The 18,682-nt window shown below is 36.6% G+C and overlaps 1 protein-coding gene across 4 annotated transcripts; it reads left to right on the plus strand.

Annotated features, from left to right (window-relative positions):
- Window positions 1–1,172: 1,172 nt before the first annotated feature.
- On the plus strand, window positions 1,173–17,953 carry golm1 (golgi membrane protein 1). 4 transcript variants are annotated; one of them, XM_085475579.1, is made up of 11 exons: window positions 1,173–1,364; window positions 2,468–2,609; window positions 6,225–6,392; window positions 6,628–6,682; window positions 6,816–6,918; window positions 7,069–7,189; window positions 7,565–7,718; window positions 7,839–8,066; window positions 8,924–9,088; window positions 14,882–14,980; window positions 15,996–17,953. In XM_085475579.1, the coding sequence occupies exons 2-10, from the start codon at window positions 2,481–2,483 to the stop codon at window positions 14,977–14,979; spliced, it is 1,221 nt and encodes a 406-aa protein (XP_085331705.1). In that variant the 5' UTR covers window positions 1,173–1,364; window positions 2,468–2,480; the 3' UTR covers window position 14,980; window positions 15,996–17,953. The 4 variants fall into 4 exon arrangements, with proteins under 4 accessions (XP_085331705.1, XP_085331706.1, XP_085331708.1 ...); XM_085475580.1 differs by having other exon boundaries at window positions 7,568–7,718; XM_085475582.1 differs by having other exon boundaries at window positions 6,225–6,299.
- The last annotated feature ends 729 nt before the right edge of the window (window positions 17,954–18,682 follow it).

Genomic DNA, 18,682 nt, shown 5'->3' on the forward strand with positions numbered 1-18,682 from the left:
ATAGCTCCTCTCACTTCCTCCTTATTATTTCTCTGCACTTCCTGATCCACTAACTTAACTTCATCTGTCCCCCATTTCATTTTTTCTTCATCAGTTTCTCAAAATACTTCTCAACACACCATCTTACATCTCTTGTTGAAATATATGCGTTGACTCCATATTTATGTTATAATTAGCCATAATCATAAAGTTTGTCAACTTGAAAAATCAATTAATGCAATCTAAATAAGACAAATGTTGTTTCATTTTAAAATATTACATGTATCATTAAAAAAAAGATTCAAAAGAAGTCGAAAGACAAATGGGATAAAGAATAATTATTAGTTTGTTTCTTTTTTGTCATGAACATCTTCATTAAGTTTCAAAACCATTAAACCATAAAAAAGAAAGACAATTCACAAGAAAAAACAAAATTATACTAAAATGTAACTCAAAATAGACAGAGAAAGGTTGCAGCACTCTTCCTTGCATGACCAAAAAACAACACCAGTTCTATGAGGTTAGAACGATGCCACCTTAAAATAAAACTGGAAAAAATATTGAAAGTGAAAAATTTTACAGTTTCAATTAATCTTTTATTACTATCGTTTTTTTTCTTCACTTTCAATACAAAATGTTTCAGTACATTTATTTCATTTACAATATTTTTTTTCAGTTTCAATATTTTTTTCTGTTTTATTTTAAGGTGGCATCGTTCTAACCCCATACAATTCCCACTTAAATGATAAAGCTCATACTTCAGATCAGGCCCAAGAAAGAAAGAAAGGCTGGGTAGAGAAATCCCTATTCTGCTTACATTAGTTTATCTATAAATAATATAATATTTTATTGTTTAATTTGTAATTATTTTTTATATGTATTAGTATTTTCAATATACCTACATTTATTATTTAAATTTTATTTAACATGATATGACACGTTAATCTTTCGTTAATCAACCTCTTACCGGTGATGCCTTCCTAGGCACTTCGTAAAACACAAATTCTTAGATCTTAAAGTAGCCTAGACTACCAGTCTGTCAGTATTTATTACTTGACAGCAGTCAAAAGTAATAATTTGTGTGTTTTTAAGTTGATATTAGAAAATACTTAAAAAACTTTAGGGGGATTTGTTGTCTATTAATTTATTTATGTGAAACTAAATATGATTTGTTTTTACAGCAGTCAGGGGAGGTACTTGAACGTTTCAATCCTAGGCAGCAGGCAGAGCACACAGACTGAGCTGTCTGTGTGGCAATGATGGATACAAGCTAATCGTCCAACGTTACAAAACGTCTACAAAAGCTGTTGGAATATATTACGAGGTGTCACTCCATATATCGCCTCACAAATTTGGCTCTGATTTCTGACAGGCAGACATATCCGGTAAGTAGGTTCGGCTGCTAGTTTTAGCTAAGCGACCTAAAAACGGTAACAGCAACTGTGAAGGAGCAGCGCTGCTAACAATGTTAGCGTTAGCTTGCAACGTTGAGTTCCTTCGCTTCTTCTTTTAGCATTGGCCCAAATTTAAAAACAGATAAATGTGGCCATTTCTTTACACGTTTATGTAGCTTTGTCACACATTTAATAAACAATATACATAAAAAAATTCGAAGTTAGTATTCCTGCTTTCTGTTGACCTGAATTTGTCTAATCAATTATACGAAGGACCCCTTTTTCTCGAGTTCTGTATTATCGCAACCGTCACGATACTGGTGGCTATGATTTATACTGCCAAACACAGCACAGGTATACCCTGGCTCCAGACCTGTGCTTTGATTTAGTAGTAGCCGTCAGATTTTTCTAACGTGATGTTAAATTGAAGGTTTGCTGGTCGTTAGTTTTGTTACATGTTAAACAGTTCTTTGCGCCTTTGCAATCCTTGGGTCATTTGTTTGACGAAGGAGAAACACGGAAAGCAGGAATCCGCATATTATTTACGTCGACAGTATGTATTACAAACTAGACAATACGGCACTTCGTCGGTGATGTGTAATGCTGCTCTTTAGTGTGTAGTTGTTGCATTTTAGCTCCCGTTGGTCCTTGGGAATGTCCTTCTAGCTTGTTTTTTTCCCCTCCCAATTAAAAACATTTTAACTGAGTCACCACTTTTGAGGACATCTTTTTGCTGTTTGTGGTGCTGGGTATGTTTCAGTGTGACACCGTACAGGTGTGTAATATTTGTAAACATAACACCAAAGCTGTGCATGTGTTGTTTCCAATAGAATCACTAAACATACTGTTGTCTGTATGTATGTGCAAATAACATTTCCTGTGTAAGCTTTTTGTGTTTTTGCTGACAAAAAAGCTGCAACAAGCGACAGCGAGCTTTTTTTTTTTTTTTCTTTTTTTTTACATGTCTGCAACCAACTTGCAAAACCACCACCTTTTTGCCAGAAATGCACAGAAAATATGTATTTAAAAGATGCAGTTAGAAAATAAAGTGTGGGGAAGTGTGCTAACCGTGGCTGTGCTTTGTGTGTTTTCAGTTGGTAGACAGCAATGGGTGGGCTGGGGAACGGGCGTCGTGGAGTAAGGTCACCGCCTCTTATGATTGCCGCTCTGATCGCCTGTATCTTGGTTCTGGGCTTTAACTACTGGGTGTCCAGCTCCCGCAACCTGGAGCTTGAGGTGGGTTAAAAAATATTCAAACTCTTCCTCATTTCTTATTTCTTTTGCGTGCTTAGATGTTTGTTTGTTTTTACATCTTTCTTTAATAGTCCTTACTTTGATGTTGTGTTGCATGTGTTTTATTTTACCAATATAAATGTGCCAAGAACTGTTCTCGCTTACCGACTTAAAAGAAAATATAAATACTATCATAATTTGGAGGCCTTTGTGACCTTGTAATGATTGCACCAATTATAAATTTATTCTTTTTTTCTTTCACAATCACTATTCACACATAACTTTGAACTTTGAGTGTCTCCTTTCTTGTAAAATGCCTAGAAGTTAGGCAAGGTTTATACTACCTTGCCCTACCTCACCCCAAAAACGACAGATGGGGAAATATTGTTTGCTTGTTTGCGTTTCCACACAATTACCAGGAAGCTATGCAACACATGCAATTTATACAGTATATATACATTTCTTGCTGTATTTCCTTTTCCGTAAAATACCCATAATTTATGCAGTGCTTAAATTTACTTAACCTCCTAAGACCCGAACTCTTCCACAGTATGCATTTCTAATTTCTCTTTGATATTTGAGCATATCTGTCCTAGGAGGTTAAAATGTAATTATTTCGTCTTCCCTGTAAAATACCTGAAGTTAGGCAATACTAATAACTTCACTGCTGCATTACCTAAAATTACTTACAAATTGCTTAAAATTACTTACATAGCCTCCTGACTACCAGCAATGCAAATTTGTCCTCTGTATAGCACCTTTCTAAACCTGAATATCTCCCATGCACTGCATACTACAGAATTGCCTCCTTTTGGTATCTACAGAGTACATTTAGGGCTTTCCAATGATACCAAATGTGAAGGGGTGGAGCTTTGGGAACTTTAGTTTTTTCATTAAGGAACATGGCAGCCACCGCTGCAAGCACATTTTATGGGAAGAAGAAAAGTAAGTGCATAAAACTTCTTATTGAGCAATTTTTAGCTATAAATGTTGTTAACATATTTTAAATAAGTCTCTTAATAACACATTAAAACATAGTATGCTTAATTCTAACTTCATTTTAGTATAGTATTGAAGTGTTTAAAAAATGTCCTCCATAGTGGACATTTGTAGTCATTTCCTCCATTTTGTTCTGTTTTTTAAATGACCAGAAAAGGAGTCCTTTTTAGAAGCAGAAAGAAATTTATTGCAGTTTGATGAGGGAAACCCAGATCTTGAGTTGTCTGATGAAGAAGATCATAGGGAATAAGCCCTTGAAGAAGAAAGAAGGAGGAGCATCAGGGATGGTACTCAGACCTGAACTTGCTGTCATTAAGTGGTTGGACAGTTGTCATGGCATCCTCTGCCTATGGCAATCAACCTCAGGACAGATGCACAAGATGGTCTAAGAAAAACAAAAGGTTTGTCCATGTGCCAAGTCCACTGCCAATTTCTGAGTACACTACCAATATAGGTGACGTGGACCTTGTTGCCGAATGTTGAGTTTCTACAGGATGGTCTCTCGCACTCAGAAATTGACAGTATGTGCAGTTTTCTACTTTTTGATCTGGCAATCACCAACTCGTGGCTTCAGTATAGCAGTGACTTGCAGTTTTGGGGGAAGAAACCACTACAGTTCCTTGAGTTCAAACTTCTCCTTGGTGAAGAGTTGAAGCAAATGTTTGCCATCAAAGTTCATTTTTACACGTTTGGCCTTCCAATGTCCTCTGCAGTGGACATGTGATATCTAAAAAATGTAAACTTTTTTTTCCCAAAAAATTATTTCAGTCTTCTAATTACCTTACAAACATTGGGGGATTTAAATTTTTTTTTGATTGGACAACATTTTTTTTCCTGGTAGTCAGGAGGATAGTACCCGGCATTTCATCTCCGACAAAGTTATCCCCGAGAGAAGTAAAGCAAGTGTGTAAGTCCATCTCTGAATGTTTTTAAAGCATTCCTGCGTTAAGCTTAACGAGCGACTGCCTCTCGCTCTCCGGCTGCTACTTCAATCATGAAACTGCTTAATGATCAGCTGATCGGCTTTTCTGTCATGAGTCCGTGTCTCTAGTTTGCTTTTGGCCCACTTTGCACCAGAAAGAGGAAACCAGCGGCTGAACAACAGCAGCACGTTTAAGCTTGATCAGCTGTTGTTAGAATTTATTTAATATTACTTTCTACACCAGGATCCTTTTCTACGCAGCTGACGGCTGTAACTGTGCAGGGGCGGATCTAGCAAAGTTTAGCCAGGGGGGCCGATAGGGCATTAACAGGGAAAAGGGGGCACAAAGACATACTTTTCTTTCTTATTCTCATTTAAAATGTCGAGCTTTTAATTATTTAATATTTATCTGAATCTTACACCCAAAGTTTTAATCTGATGTAAAATGTATAGAAGTCCATTATTGTATATAGTAACTGTTAAGTCTAATATACCCTAGTAAGCTATAGTACTTTTTCCTTTGGGAAGGTACCATCTGTGCAGTCTGCAATTTTGTTGAAGAAAGATGTTGAATCAATTTAATATTTCTTGAAAAATAATTGATTTCTGTGTATTTTTTTTTTCACACTGCATCAAATTAAGGTTGATTACGTCGATTAAGCATCATGAGGTGGAGTGTGAGGGGTGGTTCCCTATTTTTTATTTATTTATTTTTGTTGTTGCTGGGAGTTGGAACCCTATTAGTTAGGTTGCTTAATATTTATGCTAAGTACTCTTTAAAATACCAGAATAGGGAGGATGGTGTAGGCTTAAGTTTATTAGATTGATCAGTATTGCTGAACTATGAAATATTTTTTTTTGCATACAGGTATAACAGAATAGCTTTAGTGTAGTTGTTGTTTTAAACTTGAGTATGAACTTATACAAAATGCAGCAAGATATTTAAAAAACAGTTTTGTTGATTAAAAAACACTATATCGGATTCATATCGGTATCGGCAGATATCCAAATTTATGATAAATTTTCTTCAATTGTGGATAATGGCTCTCACCGTGTTTCAATTAGATGTGGCTTTGTAACACTTTTCAGATTGATAGATGTCAGTGACTTTGTATTTCATCCGTTAAGAGTTTTTGAGTTTTCTTTAGATTGCGACATGATGTGTTGCTTCTTGAGATATTTTAGCCTACTTCGCTTTGTCAGATAGGTTCTATTTAACTGATTTCTTAATTCAACAGGTCTGACAGTGAATAGTGAATAGTAACATTGAATCAGTATTCCAAAAAATGTGGTTAATCTCAGTTAATTGATCATTTTAAATCTGCATCTTTATCAAATTTTAATATTTGATGATCTGAAGTATGTAAGGGTGACAAATAATTAGGGTTTTTTTTTCAGTCCAGTTTTTATTGTTGTTTAATATATTGCATTAAATGGCAAGACATTTCTGTCAAATAAGGTAAGAAAGACTCCTTTTTTTTTTTAGCTTAATTGACACAGGAAATAAGGTAAAACATGCATGTATAACTATATATATCTATATGCATAGTTAACCCTTAAAGACTCATTCTGAACCAGGACGTTTCTGTCATTTTGTTCTCTTCATATGGATGTTATCATGACCCATGACAAATTCTAAATAAGTGGTCTATATAAAAAGCAGTAACGTGATACTGATCTTGCTGCATGTGACACAGACTAAACTGTATGAGCTGGAGGGCCAGGTGCGACGTGGAGCAGACGAGATGAAGAAGAAGAAGGAGTTCGAACAGGTGATCGAGAAACAAAAGGATCAGATCAGCAACATACAAAGTCTCTATAAGAGCAAGCTGGAGGGAGCTGAGATCTCCTGCAGCCAACACAAGGTGCACACAAACAAAACTGGTGACAATAAAACCTTTATGTGCACAAACGCCACCTCAGAGGCGCTGTCTATCAGCTCTTGTCACAAGGGAATCCTTGGGCCAATGAACACACTTTTCTGATTTACTCACTGTTGCGATTCACACCACATAAACATTTTATCAGGGAAAAATTTCATATGAACAATAAATAAGTGTGATAAGTGAGTATTGACATGCGTTGTGTGTTTGTGTTTAGGCCACACTGCAGCAGAACATTTCCTCCAGTGTAAAAACCATACAGGAACTCAAAGGTAACATAATGTTTAGCTTCTGCCCCTTTATTTGATTAAAGTGTTGCGTTGACTTAACAACCATCACATGGCCGCTACAAAACTGTGAAGTTAATTTCATGTATGTGTATGTGTGTCTTTGTGTGTACTGTAGGTCAGCTGAGTTGGCTGAATGATGCTCTGGGGAAACTTGAGAAAGAGCTGCAGAGTTGCCAAGGCAACATCAACACACTTAATAACAAACTTATGTATGACATGTAAGAAAATGATTCATTATTATTATTATTTTTTTTATTTTTTTTTTTAGTACACACTTATATTTGTATGCATCTGTTTGTAAAGAAAGTATGATCACTGCACATGCCAGTATAATATGCTACTGTTTACTGTGTGTGTTGTGTATGTAGGACCCAGTGTAACGCCCAGGTGCTGTCCCAGAAAGAGCTGTGCAATGAGAGAGTGGCTGCCGCTAAACTTGAAGCTGAGAAGAAAATGCAGAAGCTCATCCATACACCTGTCTCCTCACAGGTGGGTTTGGCTTTCCTGTTAAGCAGCGAAGCATGTGAAAGGATGCAAAGTCACTAGTCTTTCGACATGATTGAGACTTGGGCAGAGGGGTGGACCTGATTCTTTTCCTTTTTTTTTTTTTTGTCACCAACCCCGTTATGTTAATCAGGACAAGGTAAAATCTTAATGTCTTAAAACACTTTCCTACCATACGTGATTATCGTCACTACTGTTTTTACATTTTACCATTTTACTGTTTTTACATGCAAATGGGGAAATTTGAGTTCCTTTTGCTCGTGTTTGTTTGCGCATCTAGGCAAAAAAATAAAAAACCCTCTAATTCTGCATGGCAAGAGCTATGGAGCTGTGACACAGAATTGTATATTAATTTCTTAGCAGGAAAATGTTGGAGCAGTGGAAATCAACAAGTCAGTCAAGGCCCTGTCTGATGGAATTCCAGCAACTGCTTCAAGCCAAACACCAAGTTTCTCTCAACCCAAAGGCAATAAAGTCCATGAACTACTGACAAATGAAATAATGGTGGATATAAGTAAGACAAAAAACATAAATGGTCTGCTTAACTGAAATATACACTTGTACATATTGTGTGTCTAAGCATAGTTGGTGGACAACCTCACATTGCACTTGCTTTTTGTTATTTTCTTTCTAGTTCCCAGCGCTCCAGTGGAGCAGCCTACATCAAAGGATCTCTCCAAAGCAGGGCCAGAGTCCGTTCCCGCAACTGCTGCATTGAAACAGGAAGACAAACAGCCACAAGAAGGAGCTGACAATGCAGATGAGGTGGAAGGAGAGACTGGTAAACTTTTGGAGAATAATCTGATTGAAGACAAAGAGAATGAGGCGATGGATGCTCATGAAGAAGATCCTCAGACAGAAGGTAAATAATTTGGATAGTCACACAGATTTAATGTATTAGCAGCTGTGTTTTGCTGCCTGGCAATCACACGTCCTGTTGTTTAGTGGAAAGACTTTACCACAGGGCCCAAACCAGTACTAACTGAGCACTTCCTCTTACTGTTTTTAAAATTTGAGAAAACTCTTCAGTTTAGTGAACAGAACCTCTTTGTTATGTAAGAGCGTTTTTATTAGAGGTAATTTTCTTTAAAACTTCTTCCTACTTCTTCCTACAATATTGGTGCTGATCGCTCCACAAAAGCTGCTGTACATGTGCACATGTATGAAAGCAAGTGTTATATTATAGTTTTTCATTTTCTAATTATGGTTTTATTATTTCATTTTGAATTTTAATTTTAGTTAGCATCCAGAGTTGATTTTCTTATTTCAGTTTATTTTTTAACTGTTTGAAAATGCTTAGTTTCTGTGTTAGCTTTAATATTTTATTTATTAGTCTTTGGAGGGAATATGTTAGAGACAAGATTCAGGAAAATCAGTCCATTTAAATGTTTTTCAAACATGTTTTTTGTTTTTTTGTTATTTGAGTTAACTATAATGTTTTTTCACATCTAGTTTTTGTTTTTAAGATTAGTTTTAGTTAACGATAATAATTTCTTTTGCTAATATATTTATAACTTGGAGTGTGTGTGAGAAAACTCGCCAGCATGTTTTACCAACAACCTCATTGACTGAGTAGCAAGAGATTATCTATCTATAGATTTTAGGCTATTCTTATAGACTTTTCAGCAAAAACAATGCACTTGTTTTATATGGTTATATTTTGACATCTTTTATACCTTTTTTAATGTATTTCATTCTATCTGTGATTTGTTCTTTCAGAAGCAGACCCTGGAATGGAAGGGATGCTGATTGGTCGAGGAAAGGCTGATGAAACTCAAGCTGGTCAGAAACTTCAGGAACCAGAAGAGTACGACGCAGATGAACAAGTCGTGGGTGGAGAAGATTTAGAAAAACCACAGGAGAACAAACAGGATGAAAATATAGGTATGTGTTTTAAATAAGCATTTAGAGAGTGAGCGCATTCTGGTCTCGACAGGCTTTATGTCAGTAGGAAGGATGATTCTGAATGCCAGAGATAACCACTGTCCTTCAATCAAACTTTATCGTATAGCCCTTGGCAGTCCTAGTATAAATTTTTATGCAAAGTAAAATGTCATATGGCAATATAATCACTATAGCTATGTTTATGTTCTCTAGCGAGCACAACAACAGAACAAGCACAGGCAATAGCTGCAGGGTTCGTACGGGTGCTTGAAATCCTTGAAAATGCTTGAATTTTAATGTTGTCTTTTCAAGGTTTGAAAAGTGCTTGAATTTCAGATGTGGTGCTTAAAAGTGCTTGAAAGTGTAGCTGTATTTCATTCACCTCAAACAACTATCTGATTGAATAGTTTTCCTTTCAGATAGAGAAATAAAATGAGTCGCAAAATGTCAAAGCAAAATTTCCCCGCCTGGCTGCCTTGTGTCTGTTTCAACGTGTGACCCCCGCCCCTCCCTCGGCCAGTCGGGGATGAGTGCGCTAACATACCTGTAGGTTGCTGTTGTAATGAGTGTTGTCGGAAAACGACAATGGTGGAGTTTGCGCTCTCCAATTGCATGATAGGTGAGTGCTAGTAAATAATTTTCCAGTACGCTTACGTTACACACGCTATTTTTTTTAAAATTATGATTATTATTTTGCTATCAAACTCGAAATGCACTGAGTGTGATGCAGTATGGCAGCGCTATTATGGAATATGCTGTGAACTTAGCTAACATTACTTAGCAGTGATATGAGTTAATTTACTCAAGTGAAAGGTTTAAACATTAGCCTGATACATAACTAGCCAACTTAGGCTTTCTGATTAACCCTCTGGGGTCGACGGACCCAGAGTCTCCATTTCAACTTGGGTTGAACGTGCGGACTTCAAACTGTATACCAGTTGTTAAATTGTGTTGATAGGCCACGTAAAACCAGTGTTTGTTTTTTTTCTGAATAAAACAGTGGCGTTTACTCCGGGAAGAAACGGTAAAAACTATTTTCTAAGGAGAGCGCTAGCAAACACGCTTTGCCTGTGAATGGAAAAAGAAAAAACACTCCATCCCTATTGGTGGAAAAATGTACCATGTCGACCAATCAAAAAATTATATGGCAACATGTGGCATCTGGTTGTTTGGGAAGAGGGGGAAGTTTTAGGAGTGACCGGTGAGAGAGAGAGCGAGTGAGCGAAAGAGAGAGAGAGTTTTGATATGTGAGAGATTTTTGACGTTTGCCGTGTTTGGAGTCTCAAGTTAGTGTGTTGTCTTGTGTAGTTAGCAGTGTTGGTCAAGTTACTTGAAAAAAGTAATCAGTAACTAATTACTGATTACTTCCCCAAAAAAGTAATTCCGTTACTTTACTGATTACTTATTTTCAAAAGTAATTAATTACTTAGTTAGTTACTTTTTAAAAACACGATTTACAACCTGAATAGGTGATAAAGCGATAGATCTTCCAGCCCAATTCTACTTTTTCTACATAATCCATCATACAAAATGTAATCAAATGGAAACGTCTCTTTTTAAAACTTGTTTTATTAGTTTTAATCTTTTAACTTTATGCATCAAGCAAAAATTTTATTATATGCAACATTCACTGACTGGAAGAAATTTGTTTAATATTTAAACCTATTTTCTGCACATTCCAGCACATAAAATAATTTTTTTGTGTGTTTACACTCAGTCTTTCAAATAGATGCAAGTAAAACACAGCAGAAAATAAATAAAATCAAAGACTAGCGGTCCTTTGGCTCTATTTTCACCTGTAAAGCAGGAGTGGGGCAGGCGGAGGTTTACCCTGGTGCAGGTGTGCCGCAGCGGTCAGTGGAAGAATCCGCGAGTTTCTCTGAGTTTTCCCATTACGTTGCGCACTCGGTGCTTGCTTGGAAGTTTAGGTGGTTTTTTCGCTGTAAAAAGAAGTTTTCTTCCCACGCACAACAGACACTAATGTTTTTGTCACTTTTTATGGACTCAAACTCAAAGTAAGGTCAGTACTTCCACGCTTTAAACGCTGCATGCTCATACTCTCTCCTGCACTCGATATATGATCCATTGTTGATCTGCACACAGCTGTTGTCACGAACGTCGTGCTCGCTTACGTCACTGTCATGAGACATTCTCGCAAAAAAAAATCACGGTTTTAGTAACGCAGTAACGCACCGTTCCTACGGGAAAGTAACGGTAATCTAATTACCGTTTTTGCGATAGTAATCCCTTACTTTACTCGTTACTTGAAAAAAGTAATCGGATTACAGTAACGCGTTACCAGTAACGCGTTACTGCCCATCTCTGGTAGTTAGTGTGTAGTGTAGTCGTGTTTTGTTTTGTGTGTCAGTTCTACTAGTGAATGTCACAGTTGCTGCAAAAAAGCCACCAAAGGCATATTGCAGTGTAAACGCTGAGTGACACACCTGCTGTCAGACCTGCAGGTTTATCCCTGTGCTGTTCTCATCTGTGTTATAGTGGACACAAACTATTTTTTGGAGTTGCATAAATCATTTTTGTGCCTTCTTATCTGATGCAGAACAGCTGATTCTTCTGTAAAGTAGTTTTAAGTAGTTATATAAAAAAACTGAGCCTTGGCTGCATTTTTAGGTAAATAGTACCATATAACTTTGTTGTTTGCAAAACTGACAATTTATTTAAAAATGTACAATTTCTATTTGCATTTGAATTTCTGAAAATGATTCGTTAAATATGCTTGTGGTTTTTACAGTCAAAAATATCACTTTCTACTTGTATTTTAAATTTTGTCTGAATTTAGATAAATTGTTGTATGTTGAAATGAGAAAATAACAGATTAAAAACTCTTTATCTTGCCAAAGGTGAAATATAGTCAAAAACGGCCAATTATTCCCTGGACCCCAGAGGGTTAAAGGCTAAAAGCAAAGTTGTCACCAAGTACTGTTTATATTTGTGTGTATTGCTGCAGCTTTTTTGAGTATTAACTTGGTGCCTTTGGGTGAAATAATGGTAATATGAGGGACTGATCCATATGGTCACAAAGACTAGCCACTTGTTTCTGTGCTACCAAAGTTCCCCGGCTTTCATTCAAAATGTGTTTCTGGTCAGCACCTGCACATTAAACTACTTAAACATTATGAATGGCTTCAAGCTCACACTGAGGCCTGTGGGGCACAATCAGCCACTGAGACAGTACACACCCATTGAATGTGTATTTGTATATGAATATTTCATACTTTAAGGCTGCCTGTTTATTTAAGGGAGATGAACAAAATACATTGGAATTGTACGTGATAATATGACGGATGATAAATTCAATAATTTTAAGTAGATACTTGTAAATTTTCTTATAGTCTTATATGTTGAATTGAACTATGTGATCTATTCAAAGCCTCCCAGTGAGTGCTGTTCTCCATGCCTGTCTGACTGTACATGATGGTATTAGCACAAACACTTTAAAGGTGATCATTTAGGACTTCAGCAATAATACAGACAGCAATGTAGTTAGCAATAAAACAGTTTCATTGGGAATTAACTTAAAAAACAAACAACAAACAACAAACAAACATCTCCTATTTCTTGTCACAAAGGAAAGAAGCATCAATCCATCCATCCATGAGCGCTTTTTTTCTCCAGGGGTATTTTTTTTTTTTTTTTTAACTGTTTTCAAACTTAACTTAAAATTTCAGTGTTTCCTAGTTGTGGACTATTGGTTAGTCCAGCCGATTAAGAAATTAATTGTCACAAACATCCCTAATATTATATAACAGACAACAGAAAACAAGACAGTTTTTTTTCTACGCAATAGAGCTATAATAAGTTTTTTTTTTAATTATCCTACTTTTTATAAAAGAGAACATTTATTAAAGAATATGTATTTAATTAAAAAACTCTGTTCATCTAAAGCAGGGGTCAGCAACCTTTAAGACCCAAAGAGCCGAAGATCCATAATTGGCCTATCTGGGCTTGAAAGTCTCGATAAATGCACGGCGTTTCGCCGGGTACACTGGCTTCCGCGAGTGTGATGCTTATTTTGAGCAATGAAAAAATAACAAAATATAATTTTATTTGTATATTGCAAAATCACAATAATCTTCTAATTTAGAACTACAAGTTAAAAAAAAAATTAACATAAATAAAATACACTTGAGCTAAATACTAATTTATTTTCCCAAACCGCGCGGAGCCGCACTATAAGGACTAAAGAACCGCATGCGGCTCCGGAGCCGCAGGTTGCCGACCCCTGATCTAAAGGGTATAACAAAAAGGGGGAGCTTCCTGGCGATCGTGGCTCAAGAGTTGGGAGTTCGCCTTGTAACCGGAAGGTTGCCGATTCGAGCCCCGGTTGGACAGTCTCAGTCGTTGTGTCCTTGGGCAAGACACTTCACCCGTTGCCTACTGGTGGTGGTCAGAGGGCCCGGTGGCGCCAGTATCCGGCAGCCTCGCCTCTGTCAGTGTGCCCCAGGGTGGCTGTAGCTACAATGTAGCTTGCCATCACCAGTGTGTGAATGTGTGCATGAATGGGTGGATGACTGAACGTGTAAAGCGCTTTGGGGTTCTTAGGGACTAGTAAAGCGCTATACAAATACAGGCCATTTACCATTTTTCTGGGCGTGGGTGCTTAACTAGTTAAAAAGAACAAAAAAAACCAAACAAACATCTGTCTCCTATTTTTTTTTATGTCACACAGGAAAGAAGCTTCAGTATCTGATGAGACGACATTAATTTGTTGGTGTTTGTGGTGTTTTGTGCAGTTTTATGGTTTTTCTGGGTTGTTGTTTATTTACAGTGGAGATGAATATCTCTAACAAGTTGATTTGTTCACATTTGCACATCTTAATTTTTAAGAGGAATGTGTTTTTTGAGTTTGTACACTATATGCATGTAAGGCAACAGTTTCCTTTTTCACTATTTTTGTGTGCTGCATTTTCCTCTTTTAACAAAAGGGGAACAAAAGACATTTAAGTCGAGACCTAAGAGGATTTGTTAAAATTTTTACAAGGTCTTACTGAGGTGATGCAAAGTGAAACATGCTTTCTTCTTTTTTGGTAATGTGCTGGAAAAGCTTGAAAATTGACCTTGAATGTGCTTAAAAAGTGCTTGAATTTGACCCTGAAAAATGTGTATGAACCCTGTAGCTGATTGTCAGCCTTCCCTGGTGATTTAGTAACTAATAAGGAAGCTACTTCAGCAACTAAAGCACACTACGTTGCCAAATATGTAAAAAAACAAAACAAAAAAAAAAAAACCCAAAAAACTGGAAACACTACACACTGTTTCTTCATTTGAGGCAAAATGCACTTTTGAGTACTACCAAGAAGGAGAAGTAGCAGCTGGTCATGTGGAAGAGCAAAGACTGGATGTGCTCATACACGGGGAAAGAAGGCCTGTAAGCAACTTGCTAAAAAAGCCTGAGTAAAGATACAACATTCCAGTTAGAAAATATTTTCCTTTTTTATACAATACTGCGCTGCTACTGAAGAGTTAAAACGCTTTAGTTATTCTCAGACAGAAGTATTATGCAGTTATTTTTTACTTTATATTTCTGGAGAAAATACGACTTCTGAAGTGTCACTGGATATAACACTCCATGCCAAGCTGCAGGCATCAAAGCGTTGTTCAGTATTTTTATTTTATTCGTGTATTTATTTTGTCATTAGACATTTTTTTTCAATATCATGATCTAACTTTGAGGCCATATTGGCCGGTAATAGTGATCATTACAAAAATAAATGTACGTTGTCATTTTAGAAAGTTCTTGTTTCTTTTTAATAACCATGTTGTACTTGTTGGTAGACAAGGTCATGGAGGATGAACTGGCTGACTACAATGGAGATGATGAGAATGAAGGGGAGCCTGAAGCAGACAAACAAGCTGAGCTAGCTCAAATCTAAGGTATACACTCAGACTCACACACTGTTGTCTTGCTCCGTGGCATTCACATACTCTATTCTTCAGGTCGTGATGAAAAAAACACTGACTCAACATGATATGCAGTGTAATTGCTGAAATAATGTCGTATCAAGCACACGTTTTTGTTCAGAGAGCAATCTGAATTTGATTTTCTTCATGCTTACTTAATTTTATGAGTTTAACGACTATTTAGCATCCACCCATTCTGCATTACTCCACTGCAAATTACAAAGATGAGCCATCTGGAGTTATTGATCTGGCCTTCCTTAAGGGTTTTAACCTAATGATGGACTCCTTCACTTGCTTCAGCATCTGTATGAATCTCATATTTAGAGTTAAAGTTGAACAGTTACCATATCCAAGTTCAACACTTAGAATAAACTCATATTTGCTTAATTATTTGTGGAATATTTGTGGCTGTTGATCAGCCAATCATCCAGTTGCTTTTCAGCCTTTAAAAATGGGAGATGATGTATAAAAATGACTGTATGTTCTGAACAGTTCACAGTACTTTTGTTAAACTCCTTGAATTAAAGCTAAAGGTCTGCATATTAACTTCTTGGCAAAACTGTACATGTCAAAAAGTTCAGCAAGTGAGAGACTAATAATTATTTTGAAAGACAACCCCCTGCATCCCGACTGAGCTCAGCAGAATCAGGAAAGCAGCCAGCAACAAAGAAGAGAAAATATGATACAGTTCTATGTAAATATCCTGTGGTGATGAGTGTGGGAGATGGCCAGGCTGGAGCCAGGCCCAGTCATTTTACTGCAGAAACAAAACCATGAATAAACATAAAAAGGAAAAGCTACACTTGGGAACTAAAGTCTGATATAGCAGCATGTAGTAATAAATCAGTAAATAAGTACCAAGATGAAAATGAAAAGCTCAGTACATCATGCATACTGAAGTACAGACAGTTAAGGAAACAGTTGGCACATTCGTTCACTGATGCATCTTTTTCTGATGCATCTTTTTCTGAATGTATTTTTGTTGCAGGGCACAGCTTGAGAAGGATGCCGGATATCAGATTGGGGAAACAGGATCTGCTTTACATCCACAATGCTGTAAAGGTTCAAGCAGCTCGGGGGAAAATAAACATCAAATAGAATTCACTGTATGAAAAACTGGTTAAAAGTAGCTTCCTGGATGACTTTCTTTAATCTTTTAATTTGATATTTTCTTATCATCTACTATTTAACTCATGTCTCAAGACTGTCGACTTGGAAAAACTGAATACCTGGAATTCAAGCATTGTAATGACGTGTTGACTTTCACTGTTTGTCTAGTTTTCAGTGGTTTTAAGGTTTGAAAAGCTGCAACAAGTTTAAAGATCTGAGTAATTTCTGTCACAGAATTGCTCCATCTGGCCGCCGCTCTACAAGATTCAACAGCACGTTGAACAAAGCCTTAACTCACTCATAGAAATGATTTTGACTTTCGGGTCAGAGGTCAAGATATGCTAATAATTATGTTAGTTCTAAAGCGCCATTATCAAACTGTTCAGAGCTGCATTTTCAATCACAGCGTGTCAAACGTGTGAGTTTTAAATTATAATGAAATGGAATTGCTGGAAAATGCTGACACGTAGTACGTTCTTTACCTGATCATAGGTTAACATTTTGACTGTCTTTGGTCTGCGGGGCTAAATGGACTGTGCATTATGTCTATAAGTGGAAGGGGGGGGTCTGACAATTGCTGTTACATTATGAAGGGCATTTCCATGGAGCGGGGATGGCACCTCAAGCTTTATTTCTCCTGCACTAATTTGGAAGCAGTTAGGCAAATGTCAAGTAATATTAGCTAGATGTCAGGTGTAATTATATCCAGATTATTTTCTGCCTTTTGTTGTATGCAGGTTTGTCTGCGCTCTGCTCTCTATAGAAAAATTGACTAAAGAGCTGCAATTATAGACAGTGTTAGAAGTGTAATCACTGTAATTTTCATAACACCGTGGTTATCATTGCAAGTATCCTGACGCGTGCAGTGCAAATTTCTCTTCCTAGGCTACTTTTCATTTGCCAATTTGAATTTTTTTCTTTCTTTGGGTGGTTAAAGTACAATAGGTTTCTAACGCAGTGACATTCATCTGCCTGGTGTGACGATGGGTTTGACTGCTGGTGTTATTCAGCCCACAGAAACTTCTATTTTCAGTTCAAGCACCTAAAATATCCTGTACCATTGTTTTGTTCTGTTGATTTTAAAGCACACGATCTGCCTTTTGGTAGAAAGTGTGCAGCCGCCAAATTAATGTGGTCTTCACGTTACACGTAAATGCATTAGCTTCAGTGCAGAAGCACAGACAGACTATATGTGGAGGAATGTATGAGCTGTAGTTGTTTCTCAAGCTCTGAAGCACACACAGGTAAACTAAAAGCTTCTCGGATACAACATTGTTTAGGTATCATAGATGGAGTTTGTCTACTGTATAATTTTCCGTCTAAAATCAGTTACATCATTTCTTGAAATGACTGAAATATTTTAAAAAAAAAAGTGTCATTATGAAATTCTTGACCTAATCAGAGGTTGCAGAGCTTGGGAAGCAACTGTTCATTTCAAATTCTAGATCAAATAGCTTTGATCCTTTTAGCAACACGGACTAAGAGATGATAGTCGATAGGCAGCAGCACTATCTCATGCTTGAACATAAGTCAACATCACTCCTGCAGCAGCACTCCTCAAAACTAATCAATGCAATTTTGCTGCCTTGTTGTCTCCCTTTTGGCCCATCTGCAGGGAACTTGCGTTACAGATTTTTATTTTTATTTTTTTGATTGTGTTATTTTATTTATGTTTTTTATTGTTTGTTTCAGCGTCTAACTTTGCAATCCTTGATAACTACTGCATTGTTTTCAGGAAGTTTTGTTTACTGAACTCAAAAGTATGTGTAGCCTGAGAGAATGTTTTATGATTTTTATTAATTAGATTAACTTTTATTAAAATTTGATTTGTTGGAATTTGCATTTTATTTTATTCTGCTGAACAAATTTGTGAAAGATTTTTAAAAAAAATCATTGCCTTTATTGACAATAAAAATGTTATTTCCTCTATCGATACATTTTCATGAGGGAGTAATATGTCACAAAGCTCAAATCATATGAAAGTTTACAGGTGTAAATCCTTCAGTAAAAATTATCAGCTCTTTACAGGCTTCCATTTTCCCTGTTTCATTCAAAAGTGCTCTAATCACACCACTGCTCAACAAAAAAGAACTAATTATAAACCTATTTCTAATCTTTCTTTCCTCAGCAAAATATTTGAAAAAATGTTCATAAAAAATTGAATGAATATCTTTAGATAAGTACCAGTCAGGTTTCAGAACTAATCACAGCTCTTATTTAAAGCTTGAAGATCGAGAATGACTCACTTTTAGTTATTTAGTTGTAACTCTTCTCAGCTTCACTGCTGCCTTTAACACTGCTCATCAAAATATTTTAAGTCAAAGGCATCATGATTGAGTTTAACAAGCCAGGTTCTCAAATTGTAAGACTGACGTTTATGTGCTTCAATTAGTAGTTTTAGACTTGCAGAAATAAAACTTTAGGCAGGGGTACCTCAAGCTGCTGTCCTTGGTCCACTGCTCTTTAGCCTTTACATAACATTTACAAAGGTTGGTTTATACATTTAGAGAGTGGGGCAAAAAAGTATTTAGTCAGCCACCGATTGTGCAAGTTCCCCCACTTAAA

The sequence above is a fragment of the Copadichromis virginalis genome, linkage group LG12, assembly GCF_057382275.1.
Source record: "Copadichromis virginalis isolate Kocher_CV1m ecotype Utaka linkage group LG12, C_Virginalis_male_GT1.1, whole genome shotgun sequence".
Taxonomy (NCBI): Eukaryota; Metazoa; Chordata; class Actinopteri; order Cichliformes; family Cichlidae; genus Copadichromis; species Copadichromis virginalis.